The 13171-nt window shown below is 42.2% G+C and overlaps 1 protein-coding gene across 2 annotated transcripts in view; it reads right to left on the reverse strand.

Annotated features, from left to right (window-relative positions):
• ABCC5 (ATP binding cassette subfamily C member 5) overlaps nt 1–13171 on the reverse strand; it is a 90575-nt gene that overhangs the window by 11796 nt on the left and 65608 nt on the right. For both annotated transcript variants that reach the window (XM_077879851.1, XM_077879852.1), the window contains exons 24-26: nt 12556–12645; nt 10394–10583; nt 4550–4709 (exon numbers count right to left, since the gene is read on the reverse strand). In XM_077879851.1, coding sequence (XP_077735977.1) covers nt 4550–4709; nt 10394–10583; nt 12556–12645 — 440 coding nt within the window. The remainder of the gene's footprint in view (nt 1–4549; nt 4710–10393; nt 10584–12555; nt 12646–13171) is intronic.

Consider the following 13171-nt stretch of genomic DNA (forward strand, 5'->3'; position numbering starts at 1 on the left):
CTTTGGAAACACAACCCCTCCCATCACAGGGTTGTGATGGAGAGTGGGGGTCATGAGAACATCAGGAGGGGATACAGCATGTGGTGTGTGAGGGCCCAGACAGCCCAGGTTCAAATGCCTATCTTTGGGCAAATTATCTAACCTCTCTGGATTTCCATTTCTTCATCTATAAAATCAGAATAATAGTACCTACTTCATGGAGTTTTGAGTATCTGAAGAATTAATACATTGAAATGCTTAGGACAACATCTGCCACATACTAAGTTCTCAATAAGCTTATCTACATTCATTACTGTTGTTCTTTAGAGCAGCAGTGTCTGGCACAGAATGACCTTTTCCCTTTTTTTAAGATTTTATTTTATTTATTTACTTACTTACTTACTTATTTATTTGTTTATTTATTTATTTATTTATTTGACAGAGAATGAGAGAGAAAGCTCACAAGCAGGCAGAGTGGCAGGCAGAGGGAGAAGCAGGCTCCCCGCTGAGCCCAATGTGGGGCCTGAGCACCTCTTCCCTTTTTTTAAAGAGCCAATTTAGGTTCACAGCAAAACTGAGAGGAAGGTAAATATTTCTCATATATCTTGCCCAGAATGACTTCAGCAAACGTTAGAGAACACTCTGTGTTCTTGATACAGTTATTCTAGACTTTGTATTATTTTCTCATATTAAGACTAAGAAGCTTTTGGGAAATCCCAAGTTCCAAAGAAACTAAGACTATCAAAAACAAAAAGAAAAAAAAAGAGGGAGAGAGAAAGAAAGAAGGAAATAAAGAAAGCAAAAAAAAAGTTAAAGGGGCCCCCTTCAACAACAGAATTATTCAGAGAAAACCATAAGACCTTGAGGTTCTTTTTTTATTTTTTTTTTAGGATTTATTTATTTATTCATGAGAAACAGAGAGAGAGGCAGAGACATAGGCAGAGGGAGAAGCGGGCTCCTCACAGGGAGCCTGATGCAGGACTTGATCCCGGACCTCAGGCCCTGAGCCAAAAGCAGACGCTCAACTGCGGAACCACCCAGGTGTCCCAGACCTTGAGATTCTTTTTTTTTTTTTTAAGATTTTTATTTATTTATTCATGAGACACACAGAGAGAGAGAGAGAGAGAGAGAGGCAGAGACACAGTCAGAGGGAGAAGCAGGCTCCATGCAGGGAACCTGACGTGGGACTTGATCCCAGGACTTTAGGATCACACCCTGGGCTGAAGGTGGCGCTAAACCACTAAGCCACCTGGGCTGCCCAGACCTTGAGATTTCTAAGAAAGAAGCTGCTTCAAATTTAGAACATCTTCCATTCCCCCTAGAGTGCTAACTGCTTCCATGTGAAGGCGTGTGGGCCCAGAATGAACCAAAGAAGAATGGGTCAGTTGGGCTCAATTTTGCTACGATTTTGAGTTAGGAACTAGAAATATTCCTCAAAAAGTAAAAATTTCATGGGTAGATCAAAAGGGAGAGAGTGCATCTGAATAGGAAGAAAGAACACTGCTTCTTGCTAATGAATGGCCACCAACAGAGACGCTCCAGGTGATGAGAAGATGCCCAGCCCCTGGAAGCAGAGTGAGGCTCACAGACAGTGATAGCTGAGGACACTTAGTCTTACTGCGAGTCAGATTCACTGCCAGCCACGCGGAGCTGTCAACTATCTCAGAGGGTGGAATGCACTGCAGGAGGGGCTGGTTAGGGCAGAGGGGAAGGCTCTCAGGAAGCACAGGATCCTCTGGGGAAAGGAAAGGAAGGTACCGTCAGAGCCATGAAGGAGGGAAGGTCGGCAAAAATGTTTAAGGTCAAGATGAGAAGAAACCTCTTGTCTTAGAGCCAGCTATCACAGCAAGAGGCACAGTAAAGGGACTAGTCACAGAAACATAGGCCTTATAGCTGGATAAGGGAGGGCTAGATGCAGCTATTGTAATGGACAGAGAGTCCGGCTAATCTAGGGAGCAGTATGGCCCCAAATGATCTGGTCTGTAATTTAGATTATATTTGTATGAGAACAATTAGACATTTTTATTTCATCACCTTAAGTTTCATTTGATTTCGGTTTCATCTTGCTTTCACTCTGAGAGTTCCTTATGTTTTTTTTTTTTTTAAGATTTGTCTTATTTGTTTTTTTTTAAAAAGATTTTATTTATTTATTTGAGAGAGAGAGAGCAAGAGAGTGAGCATGAGTGCGCGAGGCAGAGGGAGAGGGAAAGAGAATTCCAAGCAGACTCCGTGCTGAGCACAGAGACCCAATTTGAAGCTCAATCCCGTGACCCTAAGGTCATGACTTGAGCAGAAACCAAAAATCAGATGTACAATTGACTGTGACACCCAGGTGCCCAGAGAGTTCTTTATGTTTTAACTGCATGTTGGTATCTCAAGATGAGTCCACCCTCAATGCTGGTTAATGGCAATAAACATAGTTTCTCAGTTCAGGGTCTCCAGGAGACCTCTGAGAAACAGCCGGTCTACTCTGTCCTTGCCTTGGGAAATTTGTCATAGGCTTTCTAATTTTCTAAGAAAAGCAAAAGAACACCAAAAGCTGAATGTTCTTTGGGATTTGTATGAGGCCTGAGAGAATAAAAGGAGGAAGATGATAGGTCTGGGATTTAATTTGTCCTCAGTCTCTACTACCGATTTAAAAAGCCAAAATTACAGCTAGCAGAACATGAAACTTACGTGATTTCCTAAATTTGTGCAGCTGAATGCCCAAATAGTACTCTGAGCTCAATAACTAAAAACTCAGGGCAGTAGCACACCAATTATAAGCTTGTCCATCAAGTAACATCATGTCTCTAGAGCCAATAACAAATGGCCCCAACTCCCATGAAAGCTGCACTTCCATGATATTCTACGAACACCAGCTGCACATTCCAGCAGGTCAGTTCTTAACCATTAATGCTAGTATATGTGCTGCCAAAACAAGCGCTTATCCATTAAGCCTCTGATTCACAGCCCCAAATGAAATGCTATAAAATTTAAAAATGAAAAGTGAGGCTTCTGGGTGGCAATGCATTTAAGAGTCAAGTTTAACAAACTGTGTTTTTAATTCTTTTCCAAATGATGACTAAAAAATGGTTCTTTTGTCCTGAGCCAAAAACTGTAAGGCCAATTATATTCTCCAAGGCATTCTTCTGGCATCTAAAAATAGAGATTTATGGGAGGGAAGAGCAGATTTGGCGACACCTCTCGATTTCTTAATTTTAGAACCGAGTCTTCAATAAATTCTAATTTTCTTCTGACATTTGTTTGACCTTGTTATTTCAGTTCCCAAAGGGAATGACTGAGCATCATCAACAGATCCAATCTATGCCACCCAAACTAATTAGTGTTTGGAGAAAATGCCAAAATAAATAAACCCAAGAGTGTCGACCCTACTTGCGGGTAGGTGGGAATTCATTTTATCTACCAGACCTCCTTCAATCAGTGAGTTCAGGTGGCATTTCCAAAGGAAGGGAGGGGACCTAATTTTAAAGACAAGTCTGTGCTTATCTGAAATTAAGTTGGTACCAATTTTTTTGAAGACTGCTAAAAATTAAAGAAATTTAATTTAAAAAAAAGAATCCAATTTAGGTCAGCTATATAGTTAAAGCTATTTTTAGTTCAAAGGAGAAGCAACTTGAATAGACATGGACATGAATCATAGAACTTCATTGTTTCAAGAAGGCAAAAGCTGAAGTCTAAGGGTGAGGAAGGATAAGGTATAGAGAAAGTCAATGGGATTATATTTCCTTCTTCATGACTACTTTAACAGATCAAGAGGAGGAATTTTATCTTAGGTATCCTGGCAGATTTCAGAAAGAGGCATCATTCCAGAGTCAGAACCAAAGGTGGGGGAAGATAATTGGAAAATAAAAACACATGAGTAATAACAATGCCTGAAAACCACCGTGAGAACTGCAACTTAGAGCGCACATGACACAGATGATAATATGGAGGAGGAAGATGAAGGATGATGGGATGAGGCTGCCAGTTGCTACTGCTCACTGAAGCTCACCATTTGCCAGAGTCAGTGTGTGCATAATCTGTATGAACCTATTCAATCTCCACAACCAGAGTTCTTTTTTTTATTTTTAAGATTTTGTTTATTTATTCATGTGAAAGAGAGAGAGAAAGAGAGAGAGAGGCAGAGGGAGAAGCAAGCTCCATTCAGGGAGCCTGATGTGGGTCTCGATCCCGGGTCTTCAGGATGACGCCCTGGACTGAAGGCGGCGCTAAACCGCTGAGCCTCCCGGGCCGCCCCACAACCACAGTTCTTAATAATATCCCCACTTTATGGATGAGAGAATGAGCTTAGGCGGGGTCAGGTAACTTGTCTGAAGCCACAGAGCAGAGATCTGAGCCCAGCTCTCTCTGACTTCTTCACCACCATGCTCTGGGGCCCTCAGCCCCCGTTTCATTAATGAGGTGGCTAGTATGGTGGAGCTGCCCCTTACTTCTGCAGGAAGAAGCACCCAGTGGTGGGAAAAGCACGAGATCAAAGGCCACTAGATGGTAGTCCCACACAGGGGCTCTGAAGTGCCCATCTGGCCTGAACTGCAGCACAAAGCACACGCACACTCAAGATCCTTACCTGACAGTGCCACTGAACAGCACTGGTTCTTGAGGAATAATGGACAGCTTGCTTCGGAGGTCGGCAAGCCCAATATCACTGATTCTCACTCCATCAATCTTGATGCAGCCTCCAGATAACTCCACCAGACGGAAGAGGGCCATCCCCAGAGAGGACTTGCCTGAGGAGTGAAAGATATGCAGAAAAGTAGTTCAATTAGCAAATTTTGTGACAACAAAAACTGGTTTATTCTCCTGGGACAAAATCATCTGTTTTTCAAGTTCTATGCAATTATTTCATCTGATTAACTAAGATAATTGACTAAGATAACTAAAATGATAGCCAGAAACAGGAAAAAAGGCACTCTACTGAGCTACCGAGTATATACATTCAAATCTCACAGCTTCAGCCTGAGAGGGAGTCTGAGGTACTACCATACTTTCATGAGAGTAAATAGGAAAAATGCCTGCTTTTCACCTTAGGAGTGGGTACACAGGCTTTAACACATCTCAGGCAAAGTAAGAACAGAGTTCTTAGAGCAAGGAGCTAGGGGCAAACCAGAGGACAGGATGTTTTCTCTCTCTTTTATCCTCTTATGGTAGCTGAAAGAGAAATAAGACAAGACCTTCCACAGTTCTAGGGAAAACACACAGGGAAGGAGTAAATAAATGGCTATAAATGACTCCACCATGATAAGGACCTGTGATAGAAAAGCAGGTCTGAGGGAGAAACTGATGAGGGCAGTGTTACAGTGATGAGCAGGACAGCTTCTCGTAATTGAATATTTTATTTTATTTTATTTTATTTTAATTTTATTTTTTTAAGATTTTATTTATTTATTCATGAGAGACACAGGGAGAGAGAGAGGCAGAGACACAGGCAGAGGGAGAAGTAGGCTACATGCAGGGAGCCCGATGTGGGACCCGATCCTGGGACTCCAGGATCACACCCTAGGTAGAAGGCAGGCGCTAAACCGCTGAGCTACCCAGGGATCCCCTGAATCTTCATCTTAAAAGTTATATAAGAAGGGGGGCACTTGGGTGGCTCAGTCAGTTAAGCATCTGCCTTTGGCTCAGATCAAGGTCTTGGGGTCCTGGGATAGAGCCCCACATTGGGCTCCCTGCTCAGTGGGGGGCCTGCTTTTCTTTCTGCTCCTCCCCCTGCTTGTGCTCATGCCCTCTCTATCTCAAATAAATGAAATCTTAAGAAAAAAAAAAGTTATGTAAATAATCCAAGAAGATAACATCAATCTCCTATAATCTCACTACTGTTACTTTTGATACATTTTGTTTCAGTCCTTTTCTCTAGTGTAATTGAGATTACACTAGAGATACAGTATTATAATTGCCTTTTTCTACTTGACATTATATAACAAGCACTCAACCATATTATGAAAAATTTTACAAATTAAAGTTTTAGTGGCTACAATATATTCCATAGTAGGGATGTCCTCCTACTTATTTGACCAGTCCTCTAACGTTGGACACATAGTTTATTATAATAATGTTATTGCATATGCGTTAGTACTCAAATTGTGCTCTTGCTTCAGATGATTTCCTTGGGATAGATTCTCAGATCTGAGATTACTATGGCCAAGGATATAAACATTTAAAAAGCTATCTCTATAGTGCCTCCACCCCTGCTCCCCCATCTAAAAATTAGACATAGTTGGGTCTGCCTTTCTGCAACTCAGATCCATGGTTTAGATTTACAACTATAGGTTTTTAAGGATGCCTGGGTGGTTCAGTGGTTAAGTGTCTGACTCTTGATTTTTGGCTCAGGTCATGATCTCACAGCTGTGAGTTCAAGCCCCACATTAGGCTCCACCCTGGGTATGGAGCGTACTTTTATTTTTTTATTTTTTATTTTTTTTTATTTTAAAGATTTTATTTATTTATTCATGATAGTCACAGAGAGAGAGAGAGAGGCAGAGACACAGGCAGAGGGAGAAGCAGGCTCCATGCAGGGAGCCCGACGTGGGATTCGATCCCGAGTCTCCAGGATCGCGCCCTGGGCCAAAGGCAGGCGCCAAACCGCTGCGCCACCCAGGGATCCCCTGGAGCGTACTTTTTTTTTTTTTTTTTTTTAATTTTTATTTATTTATGATAGTCACACAGAGAGAGAGAGAAGCAGAGACACAGGCAGAGGGAGAAGCAGGCTCCATGCACCGGGAGCCCGACGTGGGATTCGATCCTGGGTCTCCAGGATCACGCCCCGGGCCAAAGGCAGGCGCTAAACCGCTGCGCCACCCAGGGATCCCTGGAGCGTACTTTTAAAAATAAAGAGAACTACAGGTTTTAAGCTGTTAGACAACTTTACCTTAGCTAGATGCCTGGTTCTCAACCTTCCTGCTCTTCTCCTGCCTCCATGTCCTGAAAGTCCTCTTGTGAGAGCCTCATGACTTTGTCTATTCAGTGTCTATTCAAATACCCTGCCTTGCCCTCACTATTTACTGCCATATCTCCACTGTTGGGATTTGTTCCCTGGGCAGACCCCTGTCAAACAACTAACGGGGACCCTGAGAAATGTCCACGTTCCTTTTTTTTGGTATATAAATTTATTTTTTATTGGTGTTCAATTTGCCAACATATAGAATAACACCCAATGCTCATCCCATCAAGTGCCCCCCTCAGTGCCCGTCACCTCCACCCCCTGCCCACCTCCCCTTCCACACCCCCTAGTTTGTTTCCCAGAGTTAGGAGTCTCTCATGTTCTGTCTCCCTTTCTGATATTTCCCACTCATTTTTTCTCCTTTCCCCTTTATTCCCTTTCACTATTTTTTATATTCGCCAAATGAATGAGACCATATGATGTTTGTCCTTCTCCGATTGACTTATTTCACTCAGCATAATACCCTCCAGTTCCATCCATGTTGAAGCAAATGGTGGGTATTTGTCGTTTCTAATGGCTGAGTAATATTCCACTGTATACATAAACCACATCTTCTTTATCCATTTATCTTTCGATGGACACCGAGGCTCCTTCCACAGTTTGGCTATTGTGGAATGTCCACCTTCCTAAAGCAGCAATCCTTGCAACCATCTATTAGAAATGAGCTGGGAAATCAAATCCATGCAGCAGGAATCTTTTATTTATTTATTTTTGAAGATTTGCTTATTTGAGAGAAAGAGGGCATGAGATGGGAGTGGTGGGGGCAGAGGGAGAAAGAGAGAGAGAGAGAATCCCAAGCAGACTCCTCACTGAGCACAGAGCTTAATGCCAGCTGGATCCCAGGATCCTGAGATGACCTGAGCTGAAATCAAGAATCGGGCACTTAACTGAGCCACCCAGGTGCCCCACAGCAGGACTCTTAATGAGGAGTTTTCCTCATACAAGTGAATGGCTTTATTCAGAATTGGGGGGGTCTGGTTAGTGGCCCCCTACCCTCATTTAAGGAATGCAATGGGACTCCCTCACTGCCAAGGCAGTGCTTTGTTTTAAGATCTGAACTAAGGAAGGAACTGTCCTCAGATAAATAGACCACGCTGTTCCACTTTAACAAAAGATGTCACCTGGACTGGAAGATTTTATAGTTCTCTGGATCTAGATAGCATATACTAGTAAAAGAGGCCATGAAGTCCTCACAGTCATGTCCATGGTCTAAGAGTCTTTGAAGAAGCTTGTTAGGATTAGTGTTTAGACTTTGTAAGTCAGGCTATTTATAATCTTTTTTTTTTAATTTTTCTTCTGTCACTGTTTATAATTTAATAAAGTCTTTTTAAAAAGATTTTATCAAAAAAATAAAAAATAAAAAAATAAAAATAAAAAGATTTTATCTATTTATTTGAGAGAGAGAAAGTGTGCACACATGAGAGAGGGGAGGAGCAGAGGTAGAGGAACAAGCACATTCTGCTCTGGATGCAGACATGGGGCTCGATCTCATAACCTGAGATCATGAACTGAGCTGAAACCAAGAGTCAGTCACTCAACTGACTGTGAGCCACGCAGGCACCCCTGGTTTAATAAAGTCTTTTTTTTTTTTTAAGACCTTATCTAAAAAAAAAAAAAAAAAAAAAAAAGACCTTATCTATTTATTCATGAGAGACACACAGAGAGAGAGAGGCAGAGACACAGGCAGAGGGAGAAGCAGGCTCCATGCAGGAAGCCCGATGCAGGACTCGATCCCGGGACTCCAGGATCACACCATGAGCCAAAGGCAGACGCTCAACCACTGAGCCACCCAGGCGTCCCAGGTTTAATAAAGTCTTAATAGTTCAGTCTGTCTTACCCATATTAAAGGGAATCACAGGAGATATCAGTCAGAGCTTTCAGGAGAGCAGTGTACCCCCAGGAGCCAATGTAGCGGAGGGAATTTGGGGGAGAAAGCAAAGGAAGAGCTTTGAGGACAGCCACCCTCTTTGGCTGACCATTATCCTTCCAGCATAAAAAACTTACAGTGTATTGTTTGGACATGAAATAACTCCTTCAAATAGAAAGCAAGAAATGGCTTTTTCTTCTCATCTTAGCAAGTTCTTTAAAGTAAATTGGCTAGAAACGATACAAGGCTTTCTTTCTTCTTTTTTATAATGGAGAGAAACAAAGCTAGAAGAGTTTTGATGCCAAGGAAGTATGGAGCCCAAAAACTGATGAGGAGTTAACCAGAGGAGACTTCTCATACCAAGTAAACCAGTTAGTAAAAGAAAACAAGACTCAATCTTTGAATTGAGGAAGGTAAGAAGGAAAGAAATGAATTACTCAAGTCTTGACCCTAGAATTCTAAAGGGCATAGAAGTAATATGAGAAGCTTTCTTTGAAACTATTATTTTAAGAAAATAATTTGTCTTAACACAGGTTCCTTATTTAGAGCTGCATTAGCATCTGATAAACATGAGGCAACACTAGCAATATGTCACAGATGACTTAAATTTTTTGTGTATTTTGACCTCACAGAAATAAGCATATTCACTGCAGTACTACTCATAATAGTGAAAAATTGCCAACAACATCAATGCCCTACAATCGGACTGGTTTTGTGTGTGTGTGTGTGTGTTTTAAGATTTTATTTATTTATTCATGGGAGACAGAGAGAGATGCAGCGACACAGGCAGAGGGAGAAACAGACTCCCCATGGGGAGCCCAATGTGGGACTCAATTCTAGGACCTCGGGATCACACCCTGAGCTGAAGGCAGACACTCAACCACGGAGCCACTCAGGTGTCCTGGGGACTGGTTAAATACAAATTATGGTACATCCATAAAATGGAATTTTATATCATGCTGTGTAGAATTCATGTCATAGGCCACTAATGGACATAGAAAAATATTTGAAAGATTTAAAGGCACACCATGAGACAGTGTTTGTAAAATGACCTCGTTTTTGTAAACATACTTGTAGATAGAAAAAGGCTGACAAGAGGTGCCTGGGTGGCTCAGTTGGTTGGGCAGCTGCTTTCGGCTCAGGTCATGATCTCTTGGTCCTGGATCCAGCCCCACATCAGGCTTCCTGCTCAGGAGGGAGTCTGCTTTTCCCTCTCCCTCTGCTCCTTCCCCTGCTTGTGCTCTGTCTCTCAAATAAATAAATAAAATTTTCACACACACACAAAAAAAGCCTGACAAGATACCCACCATTGTATTAACAGTAATTATCTCTGGGTTGTGGAGATAGGGTGCTTTTCTCCTTTTGTACTTTGCTATATACTCCCAAGTTTTCTGCACTGAGAATGTATACTTTTATGATCAGAAAAAACACTAAGTGTTACAAAAACAAAGTTGAGAATACACTGAGAAAATTGGCTTCAGAGATACCATTAATACAGAGCTGCTTTGAAGCAATGAGAGTAATATTCAATACACAGCAAATCACAGACCCCAAACTTAACTCAGATAGGTTCAAACATTTCCCCAGAGGCCTCTGCATACTCTTACCTGATCCGGTCCGCCCCACAATGCCAATCTTCTCCTTGGGTTTGATGGTGAAGGACACTTTCTTTAGAACCAGAGGGAGATTCTCTTGGTACCTCATCTCTGCATTCTCAAAGGTCACCTCTCCCTCCTGGGGCCAGTCAGGAGAGGGAGCCTTGTTCTTAATTCTGGCAGGTGCTTCCAAAGAGAGAGTCTGGGGAGACAGAAGTGACTGGGTCAGACTGACCAGATTCTGTGGGAGTTGAAGGCTTCTGAAGAGAAATAAAACCCAGACAACAGCCCACACAGAAGCAGCTGCTGCTCTCTTCCCTTCCTATGGGAGATGCTCTTGGCAGTAAGTGCTTCTTACTGCTAAACTAGACAGTATGATAGTGACTAACTTTACACTTAGCAGTTTACAGTGGCCACCAAGCAGCATCTAGGGGAGGGCAGTCGGCTTTCAAATTGTTTTCTATCTTACAGAATTTCTCCATAAAACTGAAGGTCAAGGGTGGCACATGAAGTCTTCCATGAGCTCCTCAAACACACCACTTTTTATCGGAATTCTTTCAAAATATTCTACTTGAAACAAGATTCCACCATTTGAAAGCCAATGGCCCAAACCCAGAGGAAGGAAACTACCATTTACTGAGCATTTTATCAGATCCTGGCATTTGGATGTTATCAGTCACCCCAGGAGATATAGGACCTAATTCCAATTTGCTACCAGTTGCTGTGTGATCTGGGTATATCTATCACCTCTTCACTCTAGGTCTTAGTTTCTCATCATGGGGACTGGATTAAAGAATCATGAAAATCCATCCAGCTTTAAAATGCTGTGTTCAATGTAACTGGGTAGTTTTTGTTACCAACACCTTGCAATGTTTTGAAATTTTCTGGCGACTAGTCATAGGGCTTTACAGCCTTATGGGGAAGTGAAAGCCAATGGCTACGGTGCTCTGGGCAGGGGTAGGGGTGTGGGTGTGAGTGCAGGTGGAGCCTGAAGTCTTGAACTCCAAACTGGAAGGGCTCCATGTTGGCAGTGGCATCCAGGCTAGGAACTGGCAGTGAGAGCCATTCCTCAGAAATGTGACTGGTTTGTGCAGAGTCCACTCTACTATGGCTGACCATCACCCTGACTTCTCCAGCAAGAGACTCTCACCAACAGCAATATTAAATGCTACATACACATATCGTCCACAGACATGAGCACTGGGCAAAGAAGCCAATGGATAAATAAAAGGAACAGCTATTAGCAGATATATTAGATAGCCATCTGCCATTCTTTCTGAAAATAATAATAATTTGTAAGCTTAAGAAATATCCTACAATTAATGAGGTTCATTGTCAAAACAATTCAGTGAAGCATGTCTGCTGGAAAATGCAGTTTACATAATACACTAGTTCTCAGCTGAACATAATATACTAGTTCAAAACCATGTTTTCATTATTCAATTATTTGGAAATTGATGATAAAGTCTCTGGGAAATCCACAAAATAGGTAACTCCTATGAACTGAGTTAAGTTGGAGAATCTTAAGTACTCGTGCCTCTGCTTCTCTCTATAGAAAACTGCCTTCAGAGTTCCAGGTAGGACATGCCATGGCAGCAAGATGCTGTAACCCCCAGCAACACTGCAGGGGTCACTAAGGCAAGGTGTGGGAAGAGTCAGTTCATCTTGGTATCAACTAAGTTAACTGGTTTCTAAACTATGAATGCAGTTTAGAATTGGCTATGGAGCTTTTAAAACTTCAGAAGCCTGGGTCTCACCCCAGACTGACTGTATCAGAATCTCCAGAGATGAGTGAGGCCCAAGTCTATCTCTGCCTAAAGCTCAGCAGGGAATACAGATGGCCAGCCCCAGGTAAGAACAAATGAAGTAGAGTAAGATTTAAAACAATACATGGTTTTAAACGATGTTAAGGAAAATGTTACAGTAGTCAGCTAACAAAATTCTAGACATTTTGTAAATTAGCTGATGAACCCACATCCTTTAATCAGACAGTTCACAAGAACGTTTAGAAACCCTTAGGATAATCTCTTCTCCATTCCACACATGTTGAAGAGAGTGCTGGTCCTCCCTTGTGAGAAAAAAAGCATCCTCCTTGCACAGCCCCCTGAGGAAGCCAAAGGGTGAAAGGACCCTGTGAAGGGTCGGACCACAGTAATAGGCTTTAGCATCCTGACCTTGATGTAGTGGTTGATCCTCTCCACTGAGGTGAAGCGGGCTTCTGTCTCGGATGCCAGTCTGACGGTAAACTGGAACAGCCCCGTTAACTGGTTAACAAGAAGCAAAATCCAAGAAAGAATTCCTTATGAACACATGTCAGGACACCACTAGAAAACCTCTTCCATCTAGAGGATGACAGTTCAATATATGAACTGAATTGGGCACCTGCAGCAGCTGGTTTTACAGACCAAGTCATTCTCTAAATGTTCAACACAATGCTTATTATCCCCCAATCAACTGTAATTCTCAGCGAATGCAGGTGGCATTGTGGTACTGCTGGCACTGGCTTCCCTGTATCCAAAGGCTTTCCATCCATTCTTACATTTCCAGTACACATATCTGCAGCTGAGTAACTTCTGGGCTTCATTCAGAGAAGCCTGCACCTGCTCTGGCTATCACAACAAATGGAGATATTTATCAACCTGTGAGCAACTACTGAGAATGCAGAACCCCTGTGTGCTTCAGACTGAGGATCCTGAACCACAGTGCATACAACATATATTCTCCCCCTTCAAATAATCAACTAATAAATAAAGAAAAAAAAATAAAAAAAAAAATAAAAAAAAGGGATCC

Source organism: Canis aureus, chromosome 31 (genome assembly GCF_053574225.1).
Source record: "Canis aureus isolate CA01 chromosome 31, VMU_Caureus_v.1.0, whole genome shotgun sequence".
Taxonomy (NCBI): Eukaryota; Metazoa; Chordata; class Mammalia; order Carnivora; family Canidae; genus Canis; species Canis aureus.